Raw genomic sequence first — 19,974 nt, 5'->3', positions numbered from 1 at the left:
TTAAAAGTATGGGGTGGACTGGTAGAAGCTCAAAAGGATTTTTGGAAAGTATGTATACTTAGGACTTTTTTGTTTTTTTTCTTTGAGACAGGGTCTCACTTTGTCACCCAGGCTGGAGTGCAGTGGCGCCCTCATGGCTCACTGTAGCCTCCACCTTCCAGGTTCAAGCCATCCTCCTGCCTCAGCATCCCAGGTAGCTGGGACTATAGGCACACAACACCATGCCCAGCTAATTTTTGTATTTTTTGTAGACACACGGTTTTGCTATATTGCCCAAGCTGGTCTTGAACTACTGAACTCAATGATCTGCCTGCCTCGGCCTCCCAAAATGCTAGGATCACAGGCATTAGCCACTGCGCCCAGTCAGTTAAGTCTAAAGTGATGTCTGTAACCCGCTGACCTCAGACATTCAAACCAAAGATCATAAACTGTATTTTATACTACTGATGGTTTCTTCTAGGAGGCTTTAAGCTCAGAGTTTGCTGAAAATGTGCCTGAGTCCCAGGTAGTCACAGGAGCAGCACCCACGTGTGGCCATGTGTCTGGTGCAGGGGTCTCTTTCTCAGTTCTCACTATCTCTTGCCTTATCTTGGAGATCCACTTGAAACTGATTTCCCTCCACGAATCGCTTCCCCATAAGCTCAGTCGCTACCCAGTGTGAAGCCTGTGAGACCCGGCTGGTGACTGAGCCACCCGGGAGATAGAAGCGCTCAGCAGAGGACAAGTTCGATGCTGAAACTGACCAAACCCTAGAGCATCCCTCCTGGTGAAAGTGTTCCAGGCACGAAGTTCTGGGGTAACTTTTCGCCAGGGAAGCTCCCAACATGGAAGCATTCCACCTAGAATGGTTGGCTACACCTCTACGGTCAGAGAATCCAAGTCAGGGATACTGTTTATGAGTCCTCTCTAGGACTTCCAACCGGAAGAGAGTGAAAATGTATCTTTTGAAGGGTTAGGATGGTTGCACTTTATTGAGTCCCCAAGAGAGAAAGCTGCAAGTCAAGACAAGGTTTATTCCTATAACTTAGTCCAAAATGAGTAAAATGCTTTCTTTCCTCCTCTCCAAGTTCACTGGAGTGTCATTATGATCACCTTGGAAATATATATATATATATATTTTTTTTTCTTGTGTGTGTGTGTGGGGGAACCCTCTCTTTGTTGGACATTTAAAAATGTTGTTGGATGTTAGGCTAAGATAGAATGATCCAATCATCCATTTCCCTTGGCTGGTCCCTCCCAGGGAACGATGGTGGCCCTGAGCTGTGAAGACAGGACTCAGCTCTGCCGGGGGGCCTGCCTGCAATGCCTCGGTCCTGATGAGAGGGGTGGAGCTTGCTCTCCATTCAGGGTGGATTTTAGCAACATTTGCCTGAAGCTCAGCGGCCTTGGTGTTCCACTCTGAGACTGAGTCAAGCACATTCTGGGGACCTCTGGGAAAAAGGCTATGGCTAGGTGGTGTTCACACTCGTGGCAAGGATGCCATCTTAGCATATTAATTCTCATTTGCTTAAATGCTCAGGATATGCTTAGGTAAAAGAATGTGCCCCTTAGAGCCATTATGGACTGTCCTCTAAATCTAGATGGCAAGCAGTCTTTTGGAACCTACTGCAGCCACTCCCTGAGATGTCAAAGACCCCTGGCCATGTCAGGGAGTTTCTTCAATGCCAATTCCCGGGAGAGGAAGGCTGGTGCAGAGGGAGCTGGTTCTGGTGAGGAGCTTCTCTCTACCTGGGGGAACTCAAGATGAATCTTACACTCTTGGCAGCAAAATCATGGTCCTATTACAACCTGACGAGAATCGGTAATAACTGGCAATTGTCTGCTTATTCTATATCCAGAATTTCATAATATTTGCTGCAAGAAGCACGGTTGATTTCCATAAATGAAGTTGGCATTTCTAATACATTTTGTTTCTGTTTGCCTTTATGGAGGCAGGTTGGCAAGTGAATAGTTGGGGCCTCCCTGGTGACCTGGTGTCTACAACTCATGACCCTATTTATTCAGTCATTGGTTTCTTTGCTTTTAGCAAATACCAGAACTGCGGGTAGGCTGACTAGATGTTAGCAACACATCAAATAGGCCATGAGGGCCAAGTCGTTCACCAGGGGGTCACCGACAACACCATATGTTTTCCAGAGTGCTGCACATGGAGTAGGCTGATGCCCACCACGGGAAGGAGAGATGTATGAAGTTTCTGAACAACGAGGGAGAACAGACTGTGTCTTTTGGCTTTTATAGTTTCTGCAGAGCCAGAGAAAATGAGCCTTCAATAAATGTTTGCTGAATAACACACACTCTCTCTTTCTCTCTCTCAGATTGGTTCCTTAAGAATCTACTGTTCAGATATATAGAGTAAAGGAATAGAACAGAGCCCTTAGAAATAACACTACACATCTACAACCATCTGATCTTTGACAAACCTGACACAAACAAGCAATGGGGAAAAGATTCCTTATTTAATAAATGTTGTTGGGAAAACTGGCTAGCCATATGCAGAAAACTGAAACTGGACCCCTTTCTTACACCTTATACAAAAGTCAACTCAAGATATATCAAAGACTTAAACATAAAACCTAGGACCATAAAAAATCCTACAAGAAAACCTGGGGAATACCATTCAGGATGTAGGCACGGGCAAAGACTTCATGTATAAAACACTAAAAGCAATGGCAACAAAAGCCAATATTGACAAATGGGATTTAATTAAATTAAAGAGCTTCTGCACAGCAAAATAAACTATCATCAGAGTGAACAGGCAACTTACAGAATGGGACAAAATTTTTGCAATCTACCCATCTGACAGAGGGCTAATATCCAGAATCTACAAAGAACTTAAACAAATTTACAAGAAAAAAACAACCCCATCAAAAGCAGGCAAAGGATATGAACAGACACTTTTCAAAAGAAGGCATTTATGCAGCCTACAGATGTATGAATGAAGCTCATCATCACTGGTCATTAGAGAAATGCAAATCAAAACCACAGTGAGATACCATCTCACACCAGTGAGAATGTCAATCATTAAAAAGTCAGGAAACAACAGATGCTGGAGAGGATGTGGAAAAATAGGAACACTTTTACACTGTTGGTGGGAGTATAAATTAGTTCAACCATTGTAGAAGACAGTGTGTCGATTCCTCAAGGATCTAGAACTAGAAATACCATTTGACCGAGCAATCCCATTACTGGGTATATACCCAAAGGGTTATAAATCATTCTACTATAAAGACACATGTACGTGTATGTTTATTGTGGCACTATTCACAATAGCAAAGACTTGGAACCAACCCAAATGTCCATCAATGGTAGACTGGATAAATAAAATGTGGCACATATATACTATGGAATACTATGCAGCCATAAAAAAGGATGAGGTCATGTCCTTTGCAGGGATATGGATGAAGCTGAAAACCATGATTCTTAGGAAACTATCACAAGAATAGAAAACCAAACACCACACATTCTCACTCATAAGTGGGAGTCAAACAATGAGAACACATGGACATAGGGGAATATCACACACTGGAGCCTGCCTGGGAGTGGGGGGCTAGGGGAGGGATAACATTAGGAGAAATACCTAATTTGGATGTTGGGTTGATGGGTGCAGCAAACCACCATGGCACGTGTATACCTATGTAACAAAACTGCACATTCTGCACATGTATCCCAGAACTTAAAGTATAATAATAAAAATAAAACAATAACAATAATAAAAAGAATCTACTGTTCAGTGCTCCTCAAACTTGAATGTTCACACAAGGCCATCTAATTAGAATGCAACTGTGCTGTAGAAAATCTTGAACGGGTTAGGGTTAGGAGCCAGAGGAGAATCTCTCCTGTATTTCTAACAAGATTCCGGGTAACATTGACGCTGCTGGTTCCCCAACTAGACTTTGAGTAGCAAGACACTACAATGCATGTAATGTATTGCAGAATAATATAACTTATTTATGTATTCTATCTTTTTCAAGTTCTCTACTGAATTTGCTGTGTCTCCTTTATTGGTAGTGATCATGTATAATGAATGCTTCCTTCCTAATGCATTTGCAGGGTTACAGGAGCTACTCGATCTCTGTTGAGTAATTCCTGTCCAGACAACTCCTATTTAGTAACAACATCCTACACTTGTCCATTTGGGGGTTTCTTTAAATTTTGCACCATAGCAGAATACTTGCTTTCTGCACCAGATCAAGCACAAGGTTCAAAGGCCATTTGCAAATTTGAGGCTGTTCTGCCGAGTCCACCACACACACACACACTTGTGCTGCAACAGGAGTGAGGAGAGGGCCTCAGGGGACGTTGCCTCCTCTTTCAGTTCTTTATGTATGTTGGATGAAAATTTATGTTTAAAATTCCAGGTTATTTCACATGAGTCACATTGAAAAAGAAATACAAACGTGTTGCGTTTACTTTACCTGGTTGTGTTTGATGTCTTCAGCGGGCGCACCATAGGAATTCCTATACAAAGTTGAAATTCCAGTGTTTTGAGCTAAAATTAAAAGGAAAACAAAAGTTTAGCAAAGAAAACAACATCACAAATGAGGAATAGTGGTTACTGGACCAAGCTCTTGCCCTAAGAAAGCTTGTTTTCTTGGGGACCATTCCAAGTAGAAGACATTCTTTGTCCCTGAACACTTCATTTTACATACAGATATTAAAAAAGGAGAACAGTTATTCTAGAAAATCCCCATAGCATGTCAGCCGCTTGCAATAACGCTCACATCGCAGACAGGGTCAGGGCAGATGCTGCAAACAGATGGTCATTTTGTAAGTTTTATGGCCTTCTTTTCTGGTGAAAACTGGCGGGTAATAAAGGCTTGTCACCTGCACTGAAGCATGCAGGAGTCTGTATTAGCAGCTTAGCTTTTAGCCGGAGAGTGACAAGAATAAAATTTCTAATTTGAGCTCACAGAAGTGCTTGATCATCTTTCAGACAGTTCATTTCTTATAGGCCCAAAAGATGGGCAGGGAGCATCGCTGCATGCCCCCACGCATCTAGAAGCCTGTGGCTTTGGAATCAAACTAGATGCAGAGGGAGGATCCCGCTCTGTTGTCTGGCTTGCCCGTGGTCTAGATGAAAGAGACGAAGGTCTCCTCTAGTTGCCAGCAGCTTCTGAAGGCCCAGAGAGGGGGCCTGTTACCCCACTTTCTTATGGGAAACCCCTGAAGCTCAAGCCATCCACTCAGACTAAGGGCACAGCCCACCACTCCCTTCACAGCTGCTGAAGGGTCATAGTTCAAGAAATCTTTGGTAGAATGACTGTATCACCTAGCAATCCCATTGGTGGGTATATATTCCAAAGAAAGGAAATCAGTATATCAAAAGATATCTGTACTCCCATGTTTATTGCAGCACTGTTCGCAATAGCCTAGATGTGGAAGTAACCCAAGTGTCCACCAACAGATGAATGGGTAAAGAAAAGGTGGTATATGTACACAACAGTGTTTGGCCATAAAAAGAATGAAATCCTGTCACTCGCAGCAACACGGATGGAATTGGAGGTGATTTATGTTAAGTGAAACAAGCCAGGCACAGAAAGACAAATATCATATGTTCTTGCGCATATGTGGAATATGTGGAAGCTAAAAAAAAAATTGATCTCATGAAGATGGACAGTAGAATGATGGTTACCAGAGACTGAGAAGGGGAGTTGGGAGAGAGGAATAAGAGGTGATGGTTAATGCATAGAAAAATAGAAAAGAAAAGATCTAGTGTTTCATAGCACAATAGGGCAACCATAATTCACAATATTTTATTGTATATTTCAGAACAACTAGAATAATGGGATTGGAATGTTCCTAATACAAATAATAAACGTTTAAGGTGATGGTATCTTAATTATCCTTATTTGATTATTATACACTGAATACTTGCATGAAAAAATCACATGTACCCCTTAAGTACAACTATTATGTATTCATAATTTTTTTTTTTTAAAAAGCTTTGGAAAATGCTGTCTGTCTAGTGTCAGTGGGGTATAAAACACTCTAAAACTAGGAAGGGCTTATTGTTTGCTTCCAGTATTTAGGGGATAATGAAGTAGGATCACTCCACCTATAGGCCACGAGAGAAAGGTCAGTATAGCCTTTTAAGGTCTAAGTTCACTCCACCCAGGATTTTTTACCTAAGAGTTCATTACAGCTGTGCAATAAAATTCCTCCTGGAGAGTTCGGCTTAGAAAGTGAGGGCTGAGAGCCCATTTTTCCATTTTAAAGACCATTCTGCTGTCCTCTCTGTTGAATGCATGTCATTCCTGTCTCTGTATTATGGTGCAAATCACCGTCTCTCTCTGGACCATTGCTACCGAATCCTCCTTGAAGATTCAACTTCCACTCTGCCCAGCCCGATTCCTCCATCCATCCTGTTACCAACAGCCAGAATGCTGTCTTTGTAACCCAAGTTGGGTTCTATCTCTTTCTCTGCTTGTAACGCTCCAATGCTCTTCACCCCGAGATGGCTCTCCGCTGCTGCCATGAGGCCCTGCAAGGTTTGTTTCCTGCCTAACCTCCCAATCGTTTCTCCCTCCTTTCCTCCTGTTAAAGGAGCCCCAGCTTTGCTGACCCTCCTTCCTCAGAACAGGGAAAATATGTTTAGCTTTAGCTAGGTTGTCCCTGCTGATCTTTCTCCCTGGAACTTGCTTCCCTCGACTTTAAATGTCTCCTCCTCCCACGTCAAGTGAAGTAACCCCTTCCGCCTGCACCCCCATCTCATTACCCTGTTCAGTTTCTTCTTCCTACTCAACACAGTGCAGTATCATCTTGCTGGGAACTTGTTCTATTGTTTACCTTATGTACTGTCTGCCTTCCCCTTCCAGAGCAGAAGGCCCATGAGACAGAAACAGTCCGTCCTGCTGCTACCTCTGTATGTATCCTCAGAGCCTGGCACAGCGCCTGGTCTCAGTGGAGACCCATAGAGTAAGTGCCCCATTTGCTGAATGAATAAATGAGTAAACCTTAGATAAATCTGCCTTCAGAGCTATAATTTGCTATAGAAAATGTCACTTCAGGGATAAGGTGAAATTTTGTTTTTTCTTTTGCTCAGAATTAAATGCACTTTTTTTTTTTGAGACGGAGTCCTGCTCTGTCGCCCAGGCTGGAGTGCAGTGGCCGGATCTCAGCTCACTACAAGCTCCGCCTCCCAGGTTTACGCCATTCTCCTGCCTCAGCCTCCCAAGCAGCTGGGACCACAGGCGCCCGCCACCTCGCCTGGTTAGTTTTTTTTGTATTTTTTAGTAGAGACGGGGTTTCACCGTGTTAGCCAGGATGGTCTCGATCTCCTGACCTCGCGATCCGCCCGTCTCGGCCTCCCAAAGTGCTGGAATTACAGGCTTGAACCACCGCGCCTGGCCTAAATACACATATTTTTTAGAACATCTGCACTATTGTAGTCTTGGCCTCCCTCCCTGCTGTGAAATCATAAACAGATTTAAGATTCCTCTTATCCAAGGAATCTTAAAAGCATGAGGCAGAGTTTGTGGCTTCTGAGCCTAGGATGTTAATACTGGAAGTTCTTTCCCCTCACCCATTTAAACAAGACCATAGCTGAGACTGAACTACCTTTATGGACGCTTGAGGCAGAGGAATTCACAGAGGCTCCGCCCTCATATGGCCCAGCTAATAGGGGATGCACAGAAAGATGCCTTTCTATTTTTCTATCAGCCCTCAAATACCCAATTTCCAACTGAATCAACACCCTGAAGACTAGAATGACTTTCGCAGGCATAAGAGGCTGGGTGTGGTGGCTCACGCCTGTAATCCCAGCAGTTTGAGAGGCTGAGGGCGGAGGATCACTTGATGTCAGGAATTCAAGACCAGCCTGGCCAACATGGTGAAACCCTGTCTCTACTAAAAATACAAAAATTAGCCAGGTGTGGTGGCAGGCACCTGCAATCCCAGCTACTTGAAGTGCTGGGGCAGGAGAATTACTTCAACCTGGGAGGTGGAGGTTATAGTGAGCTGAGATTGCGCCACTGCACTCCAGCCTGGGTGACAGAGCGAAACTCCATCTCAAAAACAAACAAACAAATAAATAAATAAATAAAAGGCATAAGAAAGACACTGACAGAAACAAACACACCACTGGAAGAAAGGGTATGTGGGAAGCTCAGATGGGAGGGAAAAACCTCCAGGTGAATTTAAAGGTCAGGCGGTGGAGCTGCTGGGATGATGCGGCCTTTGCTTGAGATGAACTGAACATGTGAGGTTCCCAGGCATCCAGGACTGCAAGAACTTGCTGCTGAAGCCGGCATGCCTGAATGAACAGCCGACTGGATTTCTCAGGGCTCCCCAGTGGCAGAGAAACACTTATGAGAGAAGAATTTCAACAGGCTTCATCCAAGCTAGAAAATGAATCCAGAAAAGGAGGGTGGGGGAAGCCTGGAATAAACACCTAGATGGATGTGAACATCTAAGAGCTCAGCGGAAGAGATGACAGCTCCATCAAAGAGATGTTTCCACTTCCAGCCCTCATAGGCTGCATTTTGAGGGTGAAGCTTCCCTTGTTTTCATATCAGAAGGAACGTTTTCTTGGCAGGGAATGAAACAAGGAAGATGGCAGTTTTTCAGGTTATCTTTCAATGCACGGAACTTTCAGTGTCCCGTGGATTTGTTCTTGAACAAGAAAAAGCATTGCTTTTGATGTGGAGGCCACGAGAAATCTGATTTTGTAAGTAAACCCTGGAATGATGAGCATTTGCTAACATCCTGCAGGGTGGGGGCTGGAAACTCAATCTCCCCATCTCTATGTGAAAGACTGGCTTCCGGCTTGGCTGGGGACTTATTGGTATCACTATTGAAAGTGGCAAACCACCACTATCCTCATTTCTGCTATCCCACCATCACCTCCATCACCCTCACGACCACCACCACCACCACCATCATTGCTGTGATTATAACAGCCGGCATTTACACACACTCATTGGCTTTAGAGGAACTTCCCTATATACACATATTATTCAATAAAGATCTCAATGTTCTTTCTGGCTTGCTACATGATTGATAGTGTACTCCTGAATTGCATTTTTAAGTAAGTTAGAGCAAAGCTGTTTAAGCCTTTAAATAAGTTTGAAGAATTACATATACTGAAATTGTCAAGATCCCTGCCATTTTCTAAGATTAAATATCAGAAACATAGTACATTTTAGGCTTCGTTTTATTTTGAGTCCAGGGCACAGTCATGTGCCATTGGAACTGTTTTGACATAAACACACACACCCACACCCACACCCACACCTGAAGGTCTTTCGAATGATCCTCTTAGGCAAGAGAGTTAAAGAGAAACACTAAACTTAATAATAATGTAGTTGATCTCACAACTATTCTTTAATCTCAGTGTATCATGCCAGACAGCTGATGGTGTGGCTACCCAGGGCAATGCTAACTGCACATGGAATGGGTCAGTTGAATTTGGTGTCACGACTAGTTCAGCATAATCAGTACAAATTGGATCCTCTGCCGAATGTCTAGACTCCAGGGACTCAGAATTCAGATTCACAGCTTTCTTGGTTCCTGTTCATCTATGCGGCAACACGTAAGCGGGGAAAGAGTGACTGTGAATAATAACCTCGAGTCCATGTAATGAGTTAAGTTCTCCCATTCAGGAAGCATCTCAGGAGCAGCGCTGAGGTGTTCCCTTGTAGGGTCTGCACATGGAGGCAGAATGTGGTCCTGGGGGCAGGGATAAGAAACATCTGTGTATTATACTTTTCTTTATGCAGCTGAGCAGAGTTAACACGGAAAACACTGCCGCTGGGGTAAATGCATTTGCTATTAGAAAAATTTATCTTCGCTGTCCTGGTTTGGGAGGCATTTTAATAAATCATCCGATTTGTCTGCTCTGCTTCCCTGCCGGTCTACACCGAAACACTACTGGAGAACTGCGTCCTGCTCTTCAGATTCCTCTCCTAAGCGGGTCTCAGTGTATGCATGGCGCCCTTTGCGCCCCGGCTTTATGAATGATCTAACCTGGCCTTGTTCTATTAAAGGCTCTTCTTCATAGCCTATTTTCAGCAGGGACCCATCTCCATGCCCATGTGGTAAAGAGGGTGTGGGGTCCCCGTTGAAAGGTCCTCAGGGCTCCATCAGCTCTGCTTTTAAGGTATAACTCCCTCTACAGCCAGAGCCCACGTCCTGCTTCTTGGAGGAGGGCCATCCAGGGAGAGGGTGAGGTATGGAAAGCTCAGAGGGGGCTCTGAGTGCCTCAAAAGAGGCATATACAGAGTGTACAATGTGTACAGAATATACAGTGATTTAAGGGTAAGCCCTGTTATCAGATGGGCTGGGCACGGCACGGTGGAGGGGACAGAGATGGGCACTCATTGTATCAATTCTGGCCTCCATAGAGTCTTGGCTGATGAGAAAGGAAGGCAATGGGTGTGACTGAGATAGTGAGGGATGATGAGCGTGAAAGATGAATGCCTCCTCAGGGAATCTGCAGTTATCAGCTCTAAGGAAGCTTCTTGGGGGTATGTCATGGTAAGAGGTTGTATCATGGCAAGAAGGGAAAATATCTCAATAGTAGTTTCATGGGGTTCCCCTTAAATCCTCCTCCTGCCCTTCCTCTTTCCATCCCGCCCTCCGCTCTCCTCTCCCCCCTCCCCTCCCCTCCCCTCCCCTTTCCTTCCACCTTCTTTTCAGTTCCCTCCATTCCTAACGCACAGGGCCTGTCTACACTGCCTCCACCGAGTCCCCTCCCCAATGGGTGATGTCAACGAGGAAGAAATATATGGGACTCTTCTAATTTGAAAGAATATTATGAGCTGGGCAAACCAGAGGAAAGGACTGAGAAAAAACACGGGTAGAAAACATTTTCTCTTAGTTATGCTTCTAATCTTAGTTCCAATTCTTGGGAATCATCATTATCAAGCTCTCAAGTGACCAGACAGCTGCTAAGTCCTGCTGAGCAGCCGGGCGCTGCCAGCCCCGTGAAGCCTGAAGCCCCATCCTTCAGTCCTGCGGCAGGTCAAGCCACCACGTCCCAGGAGGGGGCGCGCGAGGGCCGCTCACCTGTCATGGCGTCTTTCCTGGAAGTGTGTTCGCCTTTAGCTCCGTGGTAGGTGGCGTTGCTGCCGGTGCACTCATAGTCTGTTTTCCTTTCTTTGAGGCTGATCATTTCCCGAGGTGAAGCTGGGGCACTTGCTACATAAAGAAATCAAAAGGGTGACTTTCTGCGTCTCATTCTACAGCGTGTGTACCTTCCACAGTCAGGGTCCTCCCTGCGCATGGTCCCGCATCTCTCAATGCCTACGTGAGGACCTCATGGGTTTTCTTTTTAATTTTTATTTTTGGCAGTTTTGGCTCTTGTCCCACCCCAATCCCTCAACTGTGACAACTGGTGCTTTATAGTTAGGGGGCACAGGACTTGGAGGCTGGCAACTGGGGACCACATCCTGGGGCCATCTTCCTCAGAGAGAGACAGATCATGAAGGGGACATGACCTGCCCAAGGTGTGTGGGGCAGTTTAGGAATGAGACTGCTCTTGGTTTCTTCCTTTCTCTTCTCTTTTCCTTCCCACGCTCCCTTCCTTAATTAGATGTGTTTCAGAAGATCTATTACTGATATTGACTAATCCTTGATTAAAATAAATGCAGTTTTACTTAAACACTGAGTCACCTAGAAACTGCCTTTAAAAAAGTCAGAGGAAACAGCTCTCTACATAGGATGATTTGTGGAGCAGAAATAACCAAGCCCACAAAGACCTTCTTTGTCTGTGGCTGGGGTGGGTTGGGGAGGGGCACAGCTCTAGTTCCTGCCTAGGGCATTCTTGCTCCAGCTCTTTGCATAAACACCCCAATAATCTCTGAGGCCCTCCTTACACCTTGGCCACTCACTGCCTGTCCTACTGGGAGGCTGAGCCCTGCCGTTCCTCTTGCACCAATTTCTAAAGTGCTGGGTTGTAACTGGAGCATCCTCCTGGGAGTCCTTAACAAACTGTATTAGAAGAGAGGAAAAGCTGAACTCAGAGGCAAGGAAGTCAATAAAAGGAGGTTGAATTTTCATGAGTGATTGAATGGACTGGCAGCAACTCAACTTTCCTGCCAGTGCAGAGGGGCACTGGGAGAGGCAGGGAGGAGCCGTGCATCTGGGTGAGGGGGCAGCTGGTCGCGCACCCCACCCTGTGGGCATCTGCAGCTGTGTCGGCTCCACAGGAGCTCAGGTGCCCTGTCCTTCTGTCAGGAAGTTCTCTCCAGCTCCTGTAGCCAAGGGCAGTGCTTCAGAGCCTGTTTACCTTCAACACTCACTTGAGAATTTATGGATGCCCAGAGCCCATCCTGGACGTTTTGAGTCTGAATTTTCAGTGACGGGCTTCAGAATCCATATTTACCGAGCCTACCTGATGACTATTAAGGCTAGGAATCCCTAGAGCACTCTGATTTTTAGGATAAATCCCTTTCCTTTGCTAGTCTCAAAGCGCCTCTCCAGCCAAACCTCAGTTTACCTTCCAGTTTATCATTCACACCCTCTGTAGGGTCCCTTTGCTCCCTGGGTCTGTGGTCCCCCTAAGGTATCTCTCATGTCACTGTCTGAGTCATGTGATTCAGTTTGTCACCCTTAGTATCTTCTATGTACAAATTCCTGTGCTAGCCACTGTGCGAGGCAGACACGCAGATCACGTGGCTCTTCCCGAACCTGTGCAGCTGTCAATCGAGTGAGGAAATGGATGTCCAAGTAAACTAGAATGAGACGCAGAAGTGCCCAACAGACATCACAACCAAGTGCTGGGAAGGTAAACGCAGCGGGTTGTGGCCACCGTCTCAAACCTATCAAAATAAAATCATGCCTCAATGCTCAGCTCTTGAGGTCCTCAGGGGTTTTGGATCCTGGATGCCTATTAGAATTCATTACCTGGAATCCTTTAAAAAATAGCGAGGCTTGAACCCCACCTGATGCCAGCTGGCCAGAAGCCCTGGGTACAAACTCAGTGGCAGACAGGGAAGAAAACCACGCAGCTCGGACAGCTGCAGCACCCTCTTCACTTGTAGGACAAGCCTAGAGCTGCAATGAGTTGATCAAGGACTGAACCTCCCTGATCCACGGTGACCCTGTGCAGGTGCAGATAATGCCCAGACTCTGCTGTGAGGGAAGAGAGGCCCCAGGGGAGAGGACTGACAAAGGCTGGGACATGGGCCATCTCCATCCCGAATGTGAATCTGGGGAGATGTGAGGGGCAGCCATTGTGTCTTATGAAGATTGGGGTTCTGTTGCTTGGAGAGGGGAACCTCTGCAAGAACAACTGAGTCCTTAGCAAGCCCTGTCACTCAACTGGGCTCTGCATCCAGTTCCTGTCTGCTCGCTGGGGCCTCGCTCACCTCTTCCACCTGCTGCTCCCTTCTCTTCTGTTCACCACGTTTTTCTTCCAGGAAAGTCTCTCTTCCTGCCTTTGCCCTTTTGCCTCTGGGTCTTCCCTAATAAAGGTTAGCCTTTTATGAATTACTGCCACACAATCACTAAGGGACAATATTTTAAAGGCTGTTGACCAAAGCTTTTAAAATTAGAATCCAACATTGCCCAGATGGTGGTATTTATTAAACTACATCAAGTGTGTAATTATCTCCTGAGACCTCACACGCAGCGGTCCTTCAAGTCTCCGGTAAATCAGGATTAAGTTCTGGGAAAAATCAAATCACACAAACAAGTGTTTATTAGGTGTCTGGATGTGCCTTGCCTAGGAAATCCTGAGGCAGCGCACTGGCTGCATGGCTGGGTGAACACAGCCCTGCCTGCTCGCCAGAAAGGGCTACTTCTCTCTCCCGGCCCTTGCCGATCCATCATGTTGTTTCATTCTCATAACACTGATTGGCTCACTGTAATTCTTAATAATTACAGCTTTCCAAAAGACACGGTCCATATGCTTCCCACACTCTGTGTACTTTATCTTTTTCAGCCTGCCGGAATTATGGAAATAAGAGGCCTAAGAAGCCACCTCCGTGCTTCTGAGATGGGGGGACGTTTCCACAGGTACAGGGGGTTCCTGATCATCACCAAGGGTTGGACGGAATGTGATAAGCAATGACAGTACACTAAAGGGACCGGCTTTCACAGGGCTGGGAGCGGGCCATTTATTTCAGTCAGACATTGGCCATTCATTTCTCATCATGTTGACAGTACAGTCTGGTATGGAGTTATGCAACCATCACTCTCGGGGGTAGGAAGACACTTTGCTGGGCAATGCTCTCCACCAGGTCCTCCCAGGTGCCATTTCAGAGAATAGGATTTCCTTAGCAGGAACAGGGCAAAGAAGAGTAGGAAGAAAGCTTTCATAAATTAAAGCCTACATCGCTGTGTCTGTGTGGGTACATATAACTTGTTATCCATCTTTCATTCTCAGAACGAAATCAAAACACAGAAATCAAAATAAAAGTTTTAAAAACTTAAACTGTGAGGAAAACAGCAAATTTATGCCATTTATATGACTAAATGGTGTGTTCACATTTGCCTGTCATCTTTCCTCTGATTTTTGGCATTCCTTAACATGAATTAAAAACGGTATGAAATAAAGTATTTTTACAAATAAAAGAAGTTCAAAATTTAAGCAATAGGAATGTGACAAAATTAGAAAAAATTAAATGGAATGACTTAGAAGTTATAGTTGGCTATGATAAGAATGTGCTGGTTTATTGTTAATAATAACAATAAACCATGGCATCTGCTGGTTTATTGTTAATAATAAAAAGCTAATTAGATATGGAACAGTTATGAAACCATCAGTGATATGTGTCAAATGTATATCACACTGAAGGAAGAAAGCACATTTGGGCTCCTCTACTTTTTATCCCAATTATGACAAAATGCAACTCAAACTATTTTTATTTTATTTTATTTATTTTATTTTTTTTTGAGATGGAGTCTCACTCTGTCACCCAGGCTGGGATGCAGTGGCATGATCTCGTCTCACTGCAACCTCGGCCTCCCGGGTTCAAGTGATTCTCCTGCCTCAGCCTCCCAAGTAGCTGGGATTACAGGTGGGCGCCACCACACCTGGCTAATTTTTGTATTTTTAGTAGAGATGGGGTTTCACCATGTTGGCCAAGATGGTCTTGATCTCCTGACCTCATGGTCCACCTGCCTTGGCCTCCCAGAGTGCTGGGACTATAGGCGTGAACCACCATACACAGTTAATTTTCCTATTTTTAGTAGAGAAGGGGTTTCACCATGTTGGTCAGGATGGTTTCGAACTCCCGACCTCAGGTGATCTGCCCACCTCAGCCTCCCAAGTAGCTGGGATTACAGGTGGGCGCCACCACACCTGGCTAATTTTTGTATTTTTACTAGAGATGGGGTTTTGCCATGTTGCCCAGGATGGTTTCGAACTCCCGAGCTCAGGCAATCCGCCCACCTCGGCCTCCCAATGTGCTGGGATTACAGGCGTGAGCCACCGTGCCTGGCCAACTCAACTATTTTAAGTTGGAAAAATTGTCCATGGAAACCCCTGATTTGCAGACACATGACAGTTTTCTTTATACTCGTTCCTCATGAATTCAGGTCCATTACATGCATGTCATGCATAGGAACCTGTTAGAGAAGGAGATTTGCTCTGCGTCTGTGTATACAAAACACAGAGTGGCCACCACAGTACAAAGAACAGATTCATTTCCTACTTCTAGCAAAAGTCTGAGTGGAAGGCTCTCCTCTGTGTAGGGGCTGGCTCTGGGACTGGGAAGGAGGGTCTTTGCTCAAAGAGAAACAAAGCCTGGCTGGCTAGTGTGGCAGCCTCTTACCTGAGCGGTTGTTGGGAGACACGCGCACAGGGGAGATGGAGGGCGTGCGGGAGGAGGAGTAGGGCCTTTGCCGGTCCCTCTCGATGGTTGAAGACGAGGCTACAAAGTGGTATTGTGACCATCCATCCTGCAAAACACAGCACGCTCCTGTTAGATGGGCAAGACAGAATGATTCTTCACCTCCAGACATTTTTAAGTGCCAAGTATCTGGATTTGCATAATATTTCTATACTGTGTCAAAAGAGGTTCTTGAAGCTCTGCGCCCTCATCGAGGTGAACAGAGCCAAATGTGAATGAAGACATACCTCCTTCCTTCCAGATAGCCTGGCGGGTAGGGTCTGCTTTCCTTCATGTGGAATAAATGGTTTCTTTACTAACCTGCTCTGGTCAGAAGCTTTTACTTCGATGAAAATACGATGCTCAGAATGTTAGGCGACCCAGCAAGTGTCTATTTTTTGCCTACCTGGTTCCAGCTCTGCCTGGCTCCCTCTTCCACTGCCTCAATATTTTCCACAAGGGTTTACTTGCTCCCAGGACCTATCTGTTGGCAACCAGAATCCAGGGCAGCGTCCTCCTTTCCCGTTTACCTCCCTGTGTCCTTTCTAGTGCAAAATGCCCCACCCTGCCTGTCTCCAAGCTGGTTTGCTCCAGGAATGATATTTTTCAATGTAGAGCATATTCAACATGCATCCTACCAAGCCTCCATTAGGCTTCCGATATCTAGTTAATATACAGAAAGCATCTATACTATTTTTCCTTATAAAAACCACATAAATATATCACAGATTATTTTGTGAATTTACAAAGCATAAAGAAGAAAATAAAAATAGCCGGTAATTCCACTCTCTCCACCTGAGAGAACTCCTGTTAACATGTCATGGTATTTCCTTCCAGTCTTTTTTTCTTTTTTAAATAGACTTTATTTTTCTCCAAGTAACATGTTAAACAGTACTAACATTACAGCAAAGAAAAGCGGTCACCTGCTCCGCCCCCAAATCCTCCTTTACAGAGGCCATTGCTTTCAATTCTTTTAGATATTTTATTTTTTTCCCTGATAACATTTAGACTTTTAGGGGGCTCAATGCTTTGTTCTCTTGGGATTGTTCAGAGAATCTTGCCACACAGTTAGCACCTAGTAAGTAAGCTGGGGAGTATCTTTTAAAATCACGCACCTCTCATTCTGGCTTTATCCTATCAGTCAAGTAGGACAGGAATAATGAGAATTAGATACAGAAAGATTAGTCTTGGTGTATCTAATAAGAATTAGACAGGAAAGTGCATTTTGTTTTTTATTAACTCATCTATTTATGTTTTCCATGATTTTTGATAGAGTTTTGAGCCCCTTAAAAGTCTAAATATCAGAATAAAAAGTTAAAGAATTGAAAACAAGTGCCAATGTAAAATGGGAACTGGGGAGAGGGGACAGTGCCTGCTTTCCTTTGCTATAATGTCAGTAATATTGGACGTATTACTCTAATGGAAATGAAACCAAACTAATGGATACTATAATCTGCCTTCTACAGGAGGAATTTGAGCCTTCGAAAGTAAATAGGCCACCCAAAGTCAAACAATACAGAAGTTACAAAAACATATTCATACTAACATGTGGCATTCTAAGAAGAACTTCGAAGGAAAAACCAAGCAGGATTAGGGGATAGACGAGCAGGGGCAGGGATAGAGGAGCGGGGTGGAGGGGGATGGAGGAGCGGGGGTGGGGATGGAGGAGCGGGGGTGGGGATGGAGGAGTGATGTGGGGATAGAGGAGTGGGGCGGGGATAGAAAAGTAGGGGTGAGGATGATGGCATCTCTATTTTTGGAGTGGGGTCAGGGAGGTGCTGTCGGGAACCTTAACATTGTAGCAGGACCTGGAGATGACAATTGAACCAGACCCTGGGGACACAGATCTGGGTTTCCCAGCCAAGGGAAGAACAGATGTGAAGGCCCTGGGTGGGAACGGCTTCGCTGGTGTGAGAACAGGCTCCTGGGACTGAAGAGGAGTGAGCAGTGGGACAGGAGGACAGGAAAGCTCTGGGTGTCCAGGACAGGTTGGGGAGGAGTAGCCACAGCAAAGCCACTTGGGAGAGCTGCTGGACAGAGGAGAGATGGTCCAGGCTTGGAGGGTGCTGGTGGTGGGAAGCGTGCAGATCTGGTATCCACACTGGAGGGTTTGCTGGTGGCATGGCTATTGGTGTGGGAAAGAGGAATCAAGCCTTACCACAATGCCTCTGGTGTGAACCACAGTGGCCTGAGGTACCCTTCACTGAGCCAGGAGCAATGGGAGGGAGGGAAGTAGCTTTAGGGAGTGGAACCAGGACTGCCTCATGGGGACATATGTGGTTACCAAAGAGGGACAGAGTACGAAGCAGGATCTGCAAACTGGGATCTCAGGGCTGGAGACAGAATTTTGGATGTCAGCATATAGATATTATTTAAAGCAAAGAGAATGGATGCAAACCTATAAGCGAATGCAAATAAAGAAAAGCAGAAGGCAGACTGAGTGAGCCTGGGGACATTCCAATATTGAGAGGGTGCAGAGAGTAGGGGAAGCTTCAAAGGAGACCAAGAAGGAACCCAGGAAATGACAGGGAGCATCAGGAGGGTGTGACTGTGGCGTCAGGCAAGACCAGGAGAGCGACGTGTGAGGAGGAGAAGGAGACCAACGGAATACTGAGGAGGACCAGGAGCTGCCCGGTGTTCTCGGAGGAAGGAAGTCCTCGTGCCGGGGACAAAAGTGCTTTCTTTGGTCAGCTTGGTAAATGTCTAGCTCCAGCAGGCCCAAAAGATAATGAGAATTGGTGAAGGGGAGACAGTGAGTACAGACAAGCCTTTGGCAAAGTTTTATTATAAAGGGAAATGGAGAAATGGGCTTGAAGAGAGTGAGGCTGGAGAGATGTTTTTCATACACCACTCAGAAGATATTAGACTATTTCATGTGGTGATGGGAGTAACTCAATGCAGAGAAGGAAAAACCTGGGGACATAGGAGGGAAAGGGAAAAATGGCAGGAAGAACATTCTCAAGACAGGAAAGGTAAATAAGAGCAACGGGGTCATTGTCCACAGAAACAGTCAAACTGTGGCCACGGACATGGGGAAGAGACGGATAGCTGGGGTGACAGGAGGATAAGGATATTCACTGCTGATTTTTTTTTTTTTTTTTGCATTTTCTCAGGGAAAATAAGAAATGAGGTCACCTGCTAAGACTGAGGAAGAGTCGGAGCTTAGAGAAGAGAGAGGAAAGAGGAAGTGAAGGGAAGAAGGAAGGGGATGGGGATGTGGAGCGGTTCTTGAGTTGGGTGGGGAGTGAGCTGACTGTCCAGGGCAAGTGGCTGGGGTGCTGGGCAGGGCTGGAGGCCATGGCAATGAACTGAAAAGGAGCTGACTGGTCAGCATCCATGTGTGCCTCTCTCCAGCCACAGTCAGCTGCCCTAGGGCAGGTGTGGAGTGGATAGAGTTGATGGGTCATCAGGCAACTTGGAGAGAGAGACAGGGGAACATCACGGAAGCCCACAGAAGCTAAGCCCGGTAGGGAGGAAAATGTAGGTGCTAGAGATGATATGGAGAGTGCAAATTGATCAGGGCACTGGTGGGCTTATGAGGGCTACAGGCTGTTGGAAGGATACTTCACAGGTGCCGGGGGTTTGCTGGAGGGAGGAGAGCAGAGATCCTTCTGGAAAGAGCAATGAGGAGAGGCCAAGAAGGACAACTGTTCCAAGAAGGACGTCTGCTCCACCTTCAGGGACACAAAGGAGGGAGGGTGGGTGGGAAACGAAACAGCCCTCGAGGAGGGGGCTTGGGGTCAGTGTCCTCAGGGCTGGCAGGAGATGGGCAGAAGAGGGGTTGTGAAACGGACACAGGGGATTTTGCTGACTTTTTTTTTTTTTCTTTTGAGACGGAGTCTCGCTCTGTCACCAGGCTGGAGTGCAGTGGCATGATCTTGCCTCACTGCAAACTCCACCTCCTGGGTTCAAGCGATTCTCATGCCTCAGCCTCCCGAGTAGTTGAGATTACAGGCATGTGCCTCCATGCCCGGCTAATTTTTGTATTTTTAGTAGAGATAGAGTTTCACCATGTTGGCCAGGATGGTCTTGATTTCCTGACCTCATGATCTGCCCGCCTCGGCCTCCCAAAGTGCTGGGATTACAGGCGTGAGCCACTGTGCCCGGCCAATTTTGCTGATCTTTAACCACAGGTTAAAGAGGGAAAAGAAATGGGAGGTGGACAGAAGACAGGTGGAATATATGGGGGATAACTGGCTGC

General features: G+C 45.8%; 1 protein-coding gene across 4 annotated transcripts in view; it reads right to left on the bottom strand.

Annotated features, from left to right (window-relative positions):
• Nucleotides 1-19,974, bottom strand: part of CTNND2 (catenin (cadherin-associated protein), delta 2) — a 935,009-nt gene that overhangs the window by 5,470 nt on the left and 909,565 nt on the right. For all 4 annotated transcript variants that reach the window (XM_011951767.1, XM_011951770.1, XM_011951769.1 and 1 more), the window contains 3 exons: nt 15,717-15,843; nt 11,005-11,136; nt 4,416-4,489 (listed from right to left, as the gene is read on the bottom strand). In XM_011951767.1, coding sequence (XP_011807157.1) covers nt 4,416-4,489; nt 11,005-11,136; nt 15,717-15,843 — 333 coding nt within the window. The remainder of the gene's footprint in view (nt 1-4,415; nt 4,490-11,004; nt 11,137-15,716; nt 15,844-19,974) is intronic.

The sequence above is a fragment of the Colobus angolensis genome, unplaced genomic scaffold, assembly GCF_000951035.1.
Source record: "Colobus angolensis palliatus isolate OR3802 unplaced genomic scaffold, Cang.pa_1.0 Scaffold327, whole genome shotgun sequence".
NCBI lineage: Eukaryota > Metazoa > Chordata > Mammalia > Primates > Cercopithecidae > Colobus > Colobus angolensis.
This window is presented reverse-complemented; position numbering and strand designations above follow the sequence as displayed.